Source organism: Melospiza georgiana, chromosome 8 (genome assembly GCF_028018845.1).
Source record: "Melospiza georgiana isolate bMelGeo1 chromosome 8, bMelGeo1.pri, whole genome shotgun sequence".
Classification (NCBI taxonomy): domain Eukaryota; kingdom Metazoa; phylum Chordata; class Aves; order Passeriformes; family Passerellidae; genus Melospiza; species Melospiza georgiana.
The window spans coordinates 33,306,487-33,322,109 of record NC_080437.1 but is presented as its reverse complement, the minus strand read 5'-3'; the positions used below and the strand labels follow the sequence as shown (position 1 = coordinate 33,322,109).

At 42.3% G+C, this 15,623-nt stretch overlaps 1 protein-coding gene and 1 long non-coding RNA gene across 2 annotated transcripts; both read right to left on the bottom strand.

The window, feature by feature from the left end:
* Nucleotides 1–421: 421 nt before the first annotated feature.
* Nucleotides 422–10,892, bottom strand: LOC131086616 (CUB and zona pellucida-like domain-containing protein 1). Its single transcript, XM_058029702.1, has 9 exons — nucleotides 10,879–10,892; nucleotides 8,327–8,515; nucleotides 7,290–7,504; nucleotides 6,136–6,286; nucleotides 5,146–5,369; nucleotides 4,128–4,300; nucleotides 2,596–2,981; nucleotides 1,983–2,251; nucleotides 422–1,075 (listed from the first exon to the last, which is right to left on the bottom strand). The coding sequence occupies exons 1-9, from the start codon at nucleotides 10,890–10,892 to the stop codon at nucleotides 903–905; spliced, it is 1,794 nt and encodes a 597-aa protein (XP_057885685.1). The 3' UTR covers nucleotides 422–902.
* Nucleotides 10,893–11,925: 1,033 nt separating this feature from the next.
* LOC131086459 (uncharacterized) lies at nucleotides 11,926–15,174 on the bottom strand. The gene is made up of 5 exons (XR_009114754.1): nucleotides 15,139–15,174; nucleotides 14,968–15,027; nucleotides 14,060–14,095; nucleotides 13,277–13,382; nucleotides 11,926–12,525 (listed from the first exon to the last, which is right to left on the bottom strand). It is a non-coding gene; the product is annotated as an uncharacterized LOC131086459 (long non-coding RNA).
* Between the last annotated feature and the right edge of the window lie 449 nt (nucleotides 15,175–15,623).

The window sequence follows — 15,623 nt, the reverse complement described above, 5'->3', positions numbered from 1 at the left end:
ATAGTTCTTTCCCTCCTAAACTAGCTGAGTGTGCAGGAACAAGTGAAATGATTGCACACTCAGCAGGCTTTATCCAGCTTTCATTATCCTGAGGAGTGCAAGTACTTCAGCCATGGTTCCTCTCAAGTGGGTGCTGCTCCCAGACAGGATGTGCTGGGGCAGCTCCAGAGGAGTTTTCCTTGCTGCATCACACTTCCTTTAACCTGTTGGGATCAGTTTTGCTGTCATTTGGGGAGGTAGGAATGTGACTCCAAATCCCCCTTCTGTGGCAGGTCGAGTTTCAAACTTCATTCTGTTTGTTCTTGGATTCTGGGGTGTAAATTGAAGGGTGGAGGGACTTCATGGTAACCCCCACAAACATTTTTGGCACAAGCTGTTGATGGGGAAGCAAGTGTTGACTCAAAATCAGCATAAGCATGTGCAAGCCACTATCTTTATTTACTCTGCCTGATATTTCCCTCTCCAGGAAAAGTGATGTGTTTTGAAGACTGTCAGATCCTGGTGGTAGTGAACACACAGGAGCAGATTTGGAAGAGAGGATAATCTGCTCTGAAAAGACACCAAGCAGTTGTCCCTGATCTTAACTCTTGCCAGATGCAGTTTCAAAGTGATTCAAAAAGAGAAAAATATTTTTTTAAGACAAAAAATTATCTTAATTATCTTGTACTTTGTACCTGTGAAGGCATAAAGTCTGTCCTGAGGTATACACACTTTTTCAACTCAGTAACTTGAGACAGAGTATTAAATTGAGATGTTTTTGGGTTTGGATTTTTTATTTGATAACAAAATGAATTTCTGAGTGTTGAGTTCCAATGCTGTTAATTTAATGACTTTTTGTTTTTTCCCTCTCTGGTGACAAATATGAAGAGCAGTTGATACTAAGTAGAAATCTCCAGAAGTGGTTAAAATGAGCTCTGGACATTTTGATACCTGTATCCTCCCTGGTGCTTGTGATGCTTCAGTATCACAGCTACCACAATGAGAATGTTTGAAACTAAAACCACAAATGCCAGAGTGTGGAAGTTGTATTGTTGCAGGTTTGGTGTTTTTTCAGCTTCCACTTCAGTGAGGGATTCTGTGTAGAGAGAAAAATAAAGTGTTTAAAGTTTAGAATACTGTATGATTTAACTGGGAATTAAATAAGCATTTTTTCAGATATTTTCATTTGACATGACCCACACAGAGTGCAAATCCTGAATAGTAGTACTGAAGAGTTGTAAAAATTGCTAATAAAACAATCCTGCAGATCATCACGATGTTCAATTCTTTGGTATTGCTGCAGCCAAGTTTCTGCCAAGCAGTGCTGTCACCATGAGAGAGACTTGAGATATTTGCTGAAGCAAAGTTGGGCAAGAAAAAACCAATTAGTGGTTTCCTATCTGCTTCTCAGTAAAACTCATTCTGCTTTATATTTGCCTGTGAGTTACAGATATGTTCACTTCCATGTGTATGGATGCAAAATCTTTATTGAAATAAATGGAAACATATCTAAAATGTTGCTAGAATTTAGAAAGGTTAATAATTTTTAAAAAGTAAAATATTCTAATTACTCTTAAGAGCCAGATTAATTATAAATATTTCCTAGCTCTGATACCTGAAAGCAAATGGCCCAATGTTCTTTTCTCAGGTGAAGCTTTGGGCTCCATAAAGATCAGTGAGCACAGTGGGAGCAGCAATACAAGCTTTTAAAAATAACTTTTCCATATTTTGTAGTTTCCCTTTGCTCTCAGTACCTGACCAATGCAGATCAGACTGCAAATGGCACCAAAGCTTAGTTGTCTTACAGACACCTCTGATTTAAAGGCATGATGCTTTTGGTTTCTGCTCTCAGCACTCCTTGTTCCTCCTGCTCTGTGCATGCAGTGGGAGGATTTAACCTGCCCTGGAGTCAGTCAGCTGTGCTCATTTTCTGGAGTGCCACCAACAAAACTGAGTGAAGTGCACATGTAGATACATTTATTTTTTTATTTTTCCCCTCTCACCTGAGAGCTCAGCAGCCCCGAGATCTCTTTTCAGGCGGATGGGCCCCACCACAGTGTTGGTTTTCCATGTGTAGGGAGAGATGGCTCTTTTCTGCCTGGAGATGCAGCCTCTGGCACAGCGAGAGCTGGTGCTGTTGCTGTCACAGATCACAATGTCACACTGCAGATAAACTGATGGGAAGCTCCTCAGGAACCTGAAGGCCCTAAACTTGAATCTTCCATGGTTTCCAAACGCTGGGTAGGTTACCACAGTGTCATCTTTATTGCAGCTGCAAAAGGATTAGCAGATCTGTTAAAACAGTCCACTTGGAATAATCATTCTGGCTGAGTCCTGTGAGCTGTAACCATAGCATTTAACCAGGGCACTGTTCTACATGTGGCATACAATGATGTGATTTTTTACCTTTGCCCAACGTGATGTGGATATTTTTCCTAGCTCTATTTGTGGAACATCTTTAAATTTATCTGCAACTCAGTTCCAATCACAGTCTACTAAAGAAGGTAGGTGGAAGAGACTATAATAAATAAAATAAACAATAGAAGAAGTGCAGTTGACATTTAGATCCCATTTCCTCTCACATTAGGAGAGTGTAATAAAAAAAATCAGCCTTACCCACTCCTGATTAGGTCATATGTCAGTGATCCAAAGGCAGGCTGTGGAGATGCAGTGCAGGTATCAATGAACACCTGGAGATTCGGGTCGGTGGAGTGAAGAGTCACCTCAGCAAAGAGAGTTTGGTTCAAGTCCACGTAGTATGGGGAGTATTGTATGGGCTTGGAGAACAGATCTGACTCGTAGAAGGCCATGCTGACATTGTACCTGCCCCCTGCAGCCAGCTGTTGGATGGCATTGTTTGTTGTGGTGTAGATGAGCTCCAGGGTTTCGTTGTTGCTCATGGTGCACCGGGCAGTGATCTCAGTGCTCCTCTGGCGGGTGATGGTGCTGCCAGCTGCAGCCAGGGAGATGGTGTTGGTGTAAGTGATGCTGTGCCCTTCATCCTGGGAAAGGAACGTGCCAGGGCTCAGCTGGGCTTGCACCAGCACAGCAGTTGAGAGGAATTGTAGCTAAAATCTTATCAACCCTCTGTAGCCATGATATTTTCTGAAAAATTCTTTCCTTAGGATTTTTTTCTCCTGAGAAGCTGAGAGGCCTCAGGAACAACATGTAAACAATGGTTATCTGCTGCTGTGGAATGCAACAGGTGCATCTGGGATTGGTCTCATGGGGTTGTTTCTAATTAATGGCCAATCACAGCCAGCTGGCTCACACTCTGTCTGAGACACAAGTCTTTGTTTTTCATTCCTTCTTTTTCTATTCTTAGCTAGCCTTCTGATGAAATCCTTTCTTCTATTCTTTTAGTATAGTTTTAATATAATATATATCATAAAATAATAAATCAGCCTTATGAAACATGGAGTCAACATTCTCATCTCTTCCCTCATCTTAAGACCCCTGCGAACACCGTCACAACCCTCCCCTTATTTTTCCTAAACACTGAACCAATCCAGGCAGAAATAAGGTTAAGGAATAATTAAGGAATTGTAACTAAACTTACAAACTTGCCCAGCTATGCTTATCAGTCCTGGAAATGTGAAACAGGCTGCAGCCAAAAATATCTTATCAACCCTCCTCTTATTTTTCCTAAACACTGAACCAATCCAGGCAGCAACAAGGTTAAGGAATAGTTAAGGAATTGTAACTAAACTTACACACCTGCCCAGCTGTCCTTGTCAGAGTCTTGGAACTGTGAAACAGGCTGCAGCCAAAAAAGATCTTATCAACCCTCCTCTTATTTTTCCTAAACACTGAACCAATCCAGGCAGCAGCAAGGTTTAGGAATAGTGCATGGAGTGTGGGAAGTATCAAAGCTCCAGTCACCCTTATCAAATGAGTGCTATGAACTGGCTCTTGGGAATCTTTTGGGGGTTAATTTGTGTGGATTCTCCCACATTTCTTTTGAAAAGTTCATTGATCATCAGATTCTTAAAGAGGAAAAAATGTTCTTTGTACTTCCAGACAGGAAACATGGAATGGGGTGAGCTGAGTGAAAATCAATGTACTTGCATGCTCTTCATACACTGCTTTTACCAGCTCTTATCTTTCCTAAGCTCTTGTTAGCTTATTCATATTTTTATCCCCTTTACCTTTTTAATTGTCCCACAGCTGGCCAATGGGAAGGAGAAGATCACTGAATCTGTCACAACTGGTCTGCAAGATGGATCATTCAGCTGCAGGTGAGCTTCCCCAAAGCCAAGGGAGGCCAGGTAAGACTTGCTCAGAACAATTCTCATGCTGTCTGAGGAGCATGTAAGGGTTGCTGCCATCGAAAAAGAATCAAACAAAACCAAAAACACATTAGGACAAACTGCTGTGGTCATTTCTCACTTTGTCTAAATCCTTGAAATCGTCACATGATTCTGGATTTGTCAGTGAAAAAGTTCATGCCCAGTTGAGATCATGCAGAAGTTGCACCAAAATTTCGTGCTCAACTTCAGAATTAGAGCAAAACCCCATAAAACTCATGCTGAAAGTTTAATTTAAAACCCAGTAACACAGAAGGGTCTCTGCATTTTTAAAAGGGAAAATGAATCAAAGTGCTGGTGCAGAATGGTGGGTAAAGAAATTGATTTCTCTCAGGCACTGAGGCTTTAGAAACTCCTTTCCATCTCAGGTAATGGGAAGATGGGCATGCAAGGATATAGGACCAGTAAGGAAAATGAGGCCCAGCTCAGGGGGAAAGGAAATTACAGCACATCTAAACTCTGACTGCCCAGTGCAGACCAGGAAAATTCCTGAAAATTTTCCAGGAAAATTCCAACAAAACCATTTAAACTAACCAGACAATAGGAGTTTATCTTTGCATCTTAGCATGGTAACAATGTTTTGCACAAAAGAAGGAAAATTTTGATTTCAAGTGATGCCAGCCAGAAAAAAAACCACCAAAAGTGAAAGAACTGTTTTTCTTTTGCAGATGGGTCAGGAAGTAACTTACGCTCTATAGATGAGATAATGTGGGATTTTTGTGTGCAAAAGGGGTTAAAAGACTACCAATAAAAAGGCTTAACTCCTCAGTATCAACCACCAGTTCTTTAGAATGTTTGTAAGAGAGGAATCACGTTATAAAAAGAATCAGCATCCTCCCCATGAAGCAGGGGCACTCACCGTTGGGCTCCATGGGTCCTGGCAGGGGAGCAGTGGAATACTGAGCTGAAAATCCTCTGTAGGAGTTGGTGTCATCTGTGGACAGCACAACTGTCAGCACGTTGGAAGAAGACTCAAAGGTGGGCTGGGCATGCCCACACACTTTCCCCAACAGCCCAGAGGCAGTGCTGGCCCCATCATAGACTGCTGTGAAGTCAAGCTGGCAGTTTCTGTCCAATTCCAGGCTGCAGACACAGGAAAAAAATAATTACAGGGAAATCTTTGGTTGTACTGGATAGAGGACCCAGTGCAGATAAAGTGTCTGAGAGCTCCACTCAACTGAGGTAATAGAATGGAGGACAGAACACCACAAATAGACGTTGTTAAAACCAAAGAAAACATATAAAAATATTATACGTATAATTTTTAAAGTGTAGGGTTGGCTTCTCAAACCTCTTGAGTGTATCACAGAGGAAGATTCTTGCAATTTTTCACCAGTGGAGGGTGGATTCTCCCAGAATTAGAGATGGACCCTGGCCAGGAATGCTCAGAGCATATTGCGCCCTGTGCAGAGTTTATTATCTCAGAGGGCAATGGTCAAGGTAAAGATTTCCTGTGGAATCCTGCACATTTCATACTGAATTCTTGCAGGGCATCCTGCAGTCTGAATATCTCAAGAAATGAACCTGCACCTCGTGGCTGGTCACCAGAGATGTTTTCTGCATTTCCCTGACTGGCACTGCAGCTGCTTTAGGGAAATGTACAGGGATGTGAAACAATCATTTTATCATAACAGTTTATCATAACTCTTTATTTTAAAAGTGTACAGAGGTTCTAAAAGTTAAAAAGCACCTCTTCCTGTGCTTAACAAAGTAATGTCTGTAAACAGAATATATAAAGAGAAATAGAGCATTTATAAATGTATGTATAAATAGGGATATATAAAACTATACATAATATAAATAAATAAGTAAGTATATATATAAAAATATAAATAGGGAATTTACTCACAAAAAGTCTTGGAATTCCAAGTTTATCTTGAAGTTTTTTGGTGCTTGTATGTGCCAGACACAGTATTTGAACTGAGGGTAAGGTGCTGGGTAGTTGGGGCTGCTGAATGTCCCATTGGGACCAGTTAATTCTCCCCCACAATTTTCATTTCCTGAAAAGAAGAGGAGATATATTGGTAACAGAATAAGTCATAATAATGAGTCATTAAAAAAAAAAAAAACCAAATCTTATGTAACTATCAGGATTTATTCTTTAGGAGTCCAGTCCTTTGGAAATGATTAAAGGTACTAAAGATGGAAATTCTATAGAGAATTTGAGGTGGAATTACAAAATGGAGCCAGTGGTCACTATTTCTGTGAGGCTCAGTGTGATGCCACCTGAGCTGGTGTTAACTTTGAGTTAACTTTGGTACCGGGAGCAGCCTAGTGAGAGCCACATTTATCCACATTTTGGATAAATTCAGTACCCTCTTGAAAAACTGCTAATGAAGATGCTACACCAACCACACATTATCTGTATGGAAGTGCAAAATCTGCAAGTACGACAGAGACTTTACTTGACAAAGGCAAAAAAAAAAAAATCAAACCAGTGGAACCTCAGACAAATGTAGACTAGAAACAGGGCAGATTCTTTCAGCAGCAAAATTAAAGACTGGAGCATCATGAACTGGGATTTGGTAAGTACTATATAAAATTAAGTTTTTAAGAGCTTAATACCATGCCACCAGGTCAGCAGAAGCAAAGGGACTGGTCACAAGCTAAGATTGATTTTGTCCAAGCTGTTTTTATCTTTCAAAAGAAAAAGAGTAAGGAGCTTCTTGAATTAGAATCCTCACTGGCTTCTGTGATCTGCACTTGGCAGGAGTTCTGACTAGATGGTCAAATTCTCCTGGGTAAATGCTGTGATATTTGCAAGCTGAGTACATTTCATAGAAGTCTGGAAGTAAAAGTCAAGTCCCATAATGTCACCTTTGCCATCACTTTTCTAAGTTAAATTTAACTTTCTGGGATCTCTGCAAACACATTGCTTGTGCCTCTTTCACTGATTTTTGCCCCACTCCATTCTCTGAGGCCTGAAGACCTGAGTGAGGCTGATCAAAGTTTTTTTTAAATTATGTTTCATTGCTGCAGTTCAGATGTTATTTAATGGCTTACTTGATCCTGGTGAAAAGAAGTAGTAGTAGACGAAGAAGTTTCGTGTGAAAGGCACGGAGTTGGTTGTAATGAGGAAAGTTAAACTGTCAGAGGAGGATTCAAGCACTGGGACTGCATCTGTGTCATCACACACTTGGCCAAGGAGAGCTGAAGCAGTGGAGGCACCGTCAAACACTTTGATGCTCTCTGTTTCACAGCTTGAAGAAGGAGCAAATCTGTTGGGAAAAGCACAGTGAGAATCACCTGAGCTCCTTGGCAAATGTGCACGGGGGCTGGGGCAGTCCCACAGATACAGCCTGGGTGGAGAATGGGCTGGGAACAGCCCTGAGGAGATGGATTTGGGAGTGCTGGTGAATGAGGAACTCAACATGACCCAGAAGAGTGCATGTGCAACACTGAAAATGAATGGGAGATTGAGGAGGAGATTCTTCCCATGGGACCCCAGCTGGAATGCTGCATCCAGCCCTGGGAGCCCAGGACAAGAAGGATGTGCTGGAGAGAGTCCAGAGGAGGCCATGGAGATGCTCCCAGGGCTGGAGCCCCTCTGCTCTGGGACAGGCTGGAGAGCTGGGGGTGCTTAACAGGGAGGAGAAGGATCCAGGGAGAGCTCAAAGCCCCTGGCAGGGCCTGAAGGGGCGCCAGAGAAGGACTGGGACAAGGGATGGAGGGACAGGACACAGGGAATGGCTTTCCACTGCCAAAGAGCAGGAATAGATGGGTTTTGGGGAAGGAATTCTCTGTGAGGGTGGGCAGGCCCTGGCACAGGTGCCCAGAGCAGCTGTGGTGCCCCTGGATCCCTGGCAGTGCCCAAGGCCAGGCTGGACAGGGCTGGGAGCACCTGGGACAGTGGAAGGTGTCCCTGCCATGGCAGGGGTGGCGCTGGGTGGGATTTAACTCACATCCAACTCAAACCATTCTGGGATTCACTGGAGGGCACAACACAGATTCAACAGAGAGAGATATTTAGAGGCAATACATTTCTGTGCTATATTCCAGTGGAGTGAAACAGTGCAAAAGCATCTGTAGGAAATACTTACTTAAAATGGGAGAAAACAATCCTGATTGTTTGATTTGCATTCCTCTGGATTTGCCAGGTGCAGTTTGCATTTGCATTGAGTTCAATCCTCAGTGCTTTGTTGGGCTCATGCAGTGCAGCCCCACAGCGAGGCACCCCTGTTGGACAGCAGCAACAAACACAGCTTGCAAGGATCTCTCTCAAGTTTTCTCTTGCAGTAAATATTTAGTCCTCTATTATACAAAGACTGGGAGAGTGCATCATCAAACAGATTTGAAAAACGTGCGAATTTTTAAAAATTTATTTCTATTACTTCATTTTATGAAATCTGATGAATCTGATGGTAAAAGAATATTAAAAAGCCATGATTTATCCTGGTTTTCCTATGACCACAGAAAAGGATCAAGCCAGCAGCACAGCTGGAAATGCCAAGTGCTGCAGGGCACCTCAGCAACCCTTTTCAGCAGAGTTTGTCACCACAAGCAATTCAGGCATTGGGATCTGTAAGTACCCTTATGAAAAAACCCCACAACTCAGCTATGTCTGACATCACTGACACTAATTAATAGCTCAGGAAGTAGATGAAGTAATGGCCATTGCATGGGAAACTCTGGAGAAAGTTTGTAATCTACTCTGAGCATAAGATCTCCTTTCCACTTTAACAGAATTATATTTAATTATATATTCATTTATATAAAAACAATATTTATTTAATTATTATCTTAAATAATAATTAAATAATTTATAATCAAATAATATTACAATCAAATATAATATATAATATATAATATATAATATATAATATAAAATATAAAATATATAATATACAAAACATTAAATATTATATATCATATATCATATATTATATATCATATATTATATATTATATATTATATATTATATATTATATATTATATATTATATATTATATATTATATATTATATATTATATAAACATGTATTATATAAATATATAATAGTATTATTAAATATGATATTGAATATATAATATGTATTATATATTATATAATTATATAGATATGTATTATATAGATACATAATATTATAATTAGATATAATATTAAATATATATTATATTTAATATTAAACATAATATAATTATATAATTATATTTAATTATATAATTATATTTAATGTTATATATGAAAATAATGGTCTAAAGCAGTCAGAAGAATTTTCTGTAGAGTGCATGCAGCCCCAGAAAATAAAGTCGGGCTTTCTGATGGACTCCAGAGGGAATAGAAAGGTTGAGGAGAGACTTTTGCCATCACAAATGAAACCTCCTCTCTGTAAGAGCATTACAGGTCACTCCTACCCTCCTGCACTCCCTGGGGTCAGACACCAGTGGAGCAGCTCTGCTGCAATATTTCATTATCCTGCAACAGGCACCCTCCTTTAATCAGCCACATTGCTGTTCTGAGCAGCAAACAGCTCTGTATTGCTTCTCATTGAACAAAGGAAAAATGAACAAATCTCTGTCAAGAAGCAAACATTTCCCAATTAGTGTCCTGATTTCTGTTATTCCGATATGGTGTTAATTTATAAAAGCAAATTTACATTCCAGAATAAAACTGCTTCAAAATCAAGTTCTTAAAATAAAATAACTGCCATTGGGTGGACTGTATAGAATATTTTTTATTATTTACCATTTATAGTCACGTTTAGGTGTTACTATCGTGGCATCAGCACTTTAAAATAAGATTCACTTTCAGAGATGTTTAACATTTTGCCCTTCAGTTGCCTATATAAGACCTGTTGTACAGAAATCGATAAAATGTCACCAATAAACAGATTTCCATACCTGTGAATTCTACTGAGCTGCTTTCAGAGAGAGCCAGGGCAGTGAGGAGAGGCAGGAGGAGGAACTGCCAGAGCAGCTGCATTTTGAGGGCAGCTGGGGAGGGCAAGCTTTGGCTTTCCTGGCTTTTATACCTGCTGCTATTTCACAACCACCCTGTGGTACCAAGAGGGAGGGTTTAATCTGTCAGTCAGTGTTTCTTTTTAACAGATATAAATGAGAAAGTAACAGGTGGGCCCATGGTTTTAAACAGGCACTGTGTGGAGGAAGTTTAAAGTGCTTTTGTCAGCTCTCAAAGCACATTTTCCAGTGGATTTAATTGAGGGGCTGTTTGAGGGTGTTGGCATGAGCAGGAATGTTGTGGCAGGGATTGACAGACTCCCTTGGGAGACACATTTGCAGTTTTCTCTCAGCACTGCTCAGCAGAGTTTGGTTTCTCCCACCTTCGTTTTGACACCTCTCCCTTTAGGTTACACAGGGCAGATATTCCCAGTGTATATCCCCATTGCTGGGGATTGCAAAGAGCAGCTGCTGTAAAAGAGTTGTCATGAATATACTGCTGAAACACCCAGGGATGAGCAAGGCCAGATTGTCACAGATTAAAAGGAGAAGATTGCACTGCAACCACTTTGCAGACAGGACTTTCTTACCCCCACACTAGGAGCCACAGAAGGAAAAAGAAATCAGCCTTTCCTTCCTGAGACAAGGAAACAAGCACAGCCCTGAAAGCCTGAATTCCTTTCAGCACAAATTACCTGTTCCAATACATGAACCCTATTTTGTCTCATAAGGACCAAAGCTCTGAAAAAATGGCAGAGTGTTGCAGAGTGTTTCCCAGTGCAGCAGAGAGCTCCCAGTCCCCGGAGCTGCTGAGGCTGTGCCAGGGGCCCAGGTGTGCTGGTACCTGGCCTTGGGTCAGGCTGGGACCTGGGCGTGGGAGCAGCCAGGGCTCCCCAGGAGCTGCTGAGGGCAGCACAAACCCCACAGCTGTGCAAACAGGGCTTCTTCCAACTTTACTAGAAAACAAAAAACAAAGTCAAGACCTTCTTGAAACACAGCCAGGTGCTTTTCTTCCATTGTAATTTTTTTTTTTTGACAAAACCATTTTCTTTTATAAGAAAACTGATATATAATGCATTTTGTAATGATACTGTATTTCTAATCTCAGACTTATGACTTCTTTAAAACAACTCTCTCTGATTTTTAATTCACTTTAAGGATTTTGATCTTGCAAGTTGAGTAAGTTTCATAGAGGTCTGGAAGTCAAAGTAAAGTCCCATAATGTCACCTTTGCCATCACTTTTCTAAGTTAAATTTAACTTAAATTTAATCTAAACTTTAATCTAAATTTAACATTCTTCATTGTGAAATGTACTGACACTGCCTTTGAGTGTGGAGGCACTAAATACATGTTTAAGGATGTTGCACAGCATTTGAATTCCCTTTGGCTTCTGGAAATGCTAAATTTGCATTTACTCTGTGTAGCCTTTTATTTCTCAAACCCACACACGCACTTGCAAGGAATTTTCAGATATTAACATCCCTTTTGTGCCTGGATGTGACTCTGCAGTGAATGTGTGAGCTGGCCTGTGGATCCCTGCCAGTCAATGCTCCAGAACCCAATGCCCTTTAAATCAATACCTGTGAGAAGCAGAGCACAGGGTTAGGAGTGTGGTGGAGTTTTATGTGAACTGAGCACAATTAGAACTGAAGCAACATTGAGAAGGAAACAAAATCTTGAGAAAAAACAGGCAATTGGTCCAATTATTTTTGTCACTGAGAGTATTTATTGAAGTTCAGGCTTTTACAAGATCCGCTGCATCGATTCGAAAGATCTGAATTTAAGCAACCCAAGTTAATTTAAGATGAAATACCTTTAGATTTACACCCACTAGCATATTTTTAGAAATGAGCAGCAGATCTTGGAACACAATGAACAGGTCTAGAGGCGCTCAACATAACGTCATGGTCAGAAGCATCCTTACTAGGAGACGATGACAATAACGACGTCGCTTGCGCTTCTCCTGGCTCTTCTCCTGTTCCCTGGGAAGGGTCTGGGAGGAGGGAGCCTGTTCACTGGGAAAGGTCTGACAGGGGGGAGCCTGTTCCCTGGGAAGGGTCTTACAGGGGGGAGCCTGTTTTGTGGGAAGGGTCTGACAGGGGGGAGCCTGTTCCCTGGGAAGGGTCTGACAGGAGGGAGCCTGTTCCCTGGGAAGGGTCTGAGAGGGGGGAGCCTGTTCCCTGGGAAGGGTCTGACAGGAGGAGGAGGAGGAGGGGGTGCATTGCACCCTGATACTTTGCACCTCAGGCAGAGTCTGGGGTTTACAGCAGCCCCGTGACGGAGCTGGATGAGCCTCTGGCCTGGTGAAGGCTGATTCCCACAGGTTGGATCCTTTACACACCTGAAAAAGGGAAAAAAAAACAACCCCACATATTGATTTTGTCATGGCTGTGGCATGCTCACTAAGTTTGTTTCCTCGGTTGCAAGAAACTTTCTCCCACAAATGTTCAGCAGTGATGTTAATCACAACTCACAGCACTGAGCCCCTGTTCATTCCTCTCCATGCCACTGCATGGAATTTGGATGTCTGTTGGTGCAATGTGCACCACAACACATACAAATGTAATGCCACACCTCATGGAATTTTGTCAATAAATATTAAATCACATTACAAACTGTACAGTGATGAGGTAGTGGAATTTTACTGCACACTCTGCTATGGTTCATGCTTAATTAAAACAAACTAAAGGACAGCCATGGAAAGAAGGATTTTGAATTTTTGGAAGCTTAGAGCTGTCCATGAAGGATTCCCCTGGGCAGCATCCCAGCCCCTCTGACGTGTCTTTGAATCCCTGCCAGCATCATCTGGTGCCATAAATCAGTGGCTCCAGCAAGAATGGCTCCTGGGACATTTGGATCAACAGACATGCACCAAGAATGTTTGTCTGTTTCCAAGAAATAGTGGTGTTTTGCAAAATTTTAGTGTGATTAGTAATTGGAAGTATGGGTATGAGTGAGTAGTCAAATCAAGTTGTACCTGAGCACTTAAGAGTGTAACAAAATGGTGTGAAATCATCTTTGGGGTATCCCAGCTTGGCTGGGGCATCTCACATGAATAAATAGCATTTATTCATGCATGAATAAATATTTACCCTTCCAATGTCACTTCTGGCATCCCAGGTCTCCTTGGCTGGCACAGGCTGTTTAGGTATTTCAGCAACAACAGCTTCACATAGTTAGGCAGGGGAACGAGCTCTGCTGCAGGGGAAGGAATTGAATGTTGAGAAGCCAAAAGTAAACACAGAGCAGAATGCAGCAGGTATTTTACTGCATAATATTTTACTGCATATATATTTAAAATACTGGCCTGCTTTGCTAATTTAAATGCGGGCCCGGAATGGCAGCTGAGCGGGGAGGAAATTAATTTCTCTCTCTCTGATATTGTCCCATTAAAAGCTCATTTCTCCCTCCTACAACTAACAGCTAACCCCGAGGAAACTCCTTGGTGTGGTTCTCTCCTGGAAGAGGGGGAATTTGCCAGGATCATGAGAAGTCTCTGCCTGTGAGCCCCCGAGAGCACAGGGCACGGGGTGGGCAGAGCTGGCAGGCCATGGGACGACATCTCAAATGGTTTGTGACCATAAACGGTGCAGACCTGGGCCAGCTCATCCCCTTGGCCCTCACCACTGAGGATGGTTCTGCTGCCAGCCCTGTCTAAGCAGTGTGTGATCCCTGGCTGAGCTGTGGCATTCCCAATCCCTGTGCCTGCATCCAGCCTCTCCCGCTTCCCCTGCACTCAGATCCCCTCTGCCAAGGAACTCACCAGCCCTGCCAGCCCTTCCCAGCTCTGCCAGCCCTTCCCAGCTCACATCTCTCACCCAGGGCATCCTGCCCTTAGGAAGAGACGTCATTAAAAAGAAGAAAGAATCAAATACCTGAGCCTGTAGTTGCTGCGTTTGTCTGTGGATTGGCTTTGAATGAAAATAAAAAAAGGTTAAAAAGTGAGCTGATTGAGGAAAAGATGTGCTTTTAGGCCATCAGTTAATAGACATTGTAATGAGCAGAACACATTAGGACTAGGGAATATTATTAGCAGCAGTTCTGGGGAATAGAATTGTCATGGACAAAGGTTTCATACTAAGGAAAGTGTGGGGGCTTGAGTACATATTGCTGGCATTTATGGGAACTAGATTTAATTCTGTTTATCCCTCTCTGTGAGGTAATAACCCTCTGTGTGAGGCTCAAACGTCTGCTTGGCACCTGAAGTTCAGTTTCTTGTGTGTGCTTACCAAAGCAGCCAAGTGCCTTTCATCAAAGTGTGGCTGCCATGGGCAGACTCTAAAATAAACCCTGGCTCTGCTCTGTGAGCAGCTGGGGCAGAGCATTATCAACTAGGGAGCAGAATTTGCAATTCAGTTTTTTCAAAAGACAAAGCCCACTGTGGAAAACTAAGGTTCAAAGCAAATACCACTGAATATGTCAAAAGGATTCCCACTGCCTCAGCTTCCAGTGGGGATGCAGCTTTGGAATCCAGGGGGGCTGGCTTCGTAGGAGTGAGGTGATTTGGAGGAAATCTGAATTTATGTTGGTGTGGCGTGTCTGCCCCAGTGAATTCCAGTTCCTTAGAACTAGTAGAGAGCAAAATGAAACTCCCATATCAATACCAACAATTCAGGTCCCTCAATTTGTATGGAAGCCAAAAATAAAAAAAAAAAAATTCCTAAATTTCAATATTAATTCCATGAGAGGATGCATGGAGACAGGGAGCCTTGCCAGCACATCTCAGATCCCAGCTTTGGTGGGGAGTTAAGGGTACAAAGCAGGGTAAATCTGCTTCATTTACCAGTGACAATGGCTGCTGTTTCAGGAGGTGGAGGAACTGATGCAGCAGGTGAGGCTGTCTCTGTGAGAAAAGAGAAAATCAAACATTGTATATCTTCTAATACATGGATGACCCACATGAAATACAGTGCAGTGTTCCCCACAGCTGCAGGAAGGACCAGAAATAAAATACCTGGGATTTCAGCTGCGGTGGGCTCAGCTGTGGCTGTCAAAGAGAAAACAAAACCACCCTTCAGTGTCTGTTCCATGACTGTGGGGGCAAAGCCAGGGCTGGCAAGGGGGAGTGGAGCAGGATTTCACTCAAGCTGATGCTTGATCCTGAAATTCTGACCAATACACTGAAGTCATACACACCTGCTGCTCCAGGTGTTGTGCCTTCTGGTGCGGGGGCTGATCAGAGACACGAGAGAAAACAAAACTGCAGGTTAAAAACTGCTTTCCCAGCACTGGGCAGGTGAGAGATACCCAAACCTCAGGAGACCCAAGGTCTCACTTAGGGGTTGGACAATGTTCCTGAGTGGGAGGAAAACCCATCCCTGACCATGGCACAGCTCTGGGGGCCTGGAGCTGTTTGCTGAACACCAGTTTGGGGCTGGGATGAGGTTTCTGATGTGCAGTTTGGGGCTGGGATGAAGTTCCTGACGTGCAGAGCCCGCC

Bases quoted from the DNA above. Each gene is read 5' to 3' on its own strand.
- LOC131086616 (XM_058029702.1), bottom strand. The intron at 7,505-8,326 runs GTAAGTATTTCC...TTTTCCCAACAG, and splicing joins ATTGTTTTCTCCCATTTTAA to ATTTGCTCCTTCTTCAAGCT. The intron at 1,076-1,982 runs GTGAGAGGGGAA...CTCTCTACACAG, and splicing joins CGGGGCTGCTGAGCTCTCAG to AATCCCTCACTGAAGTGGAA.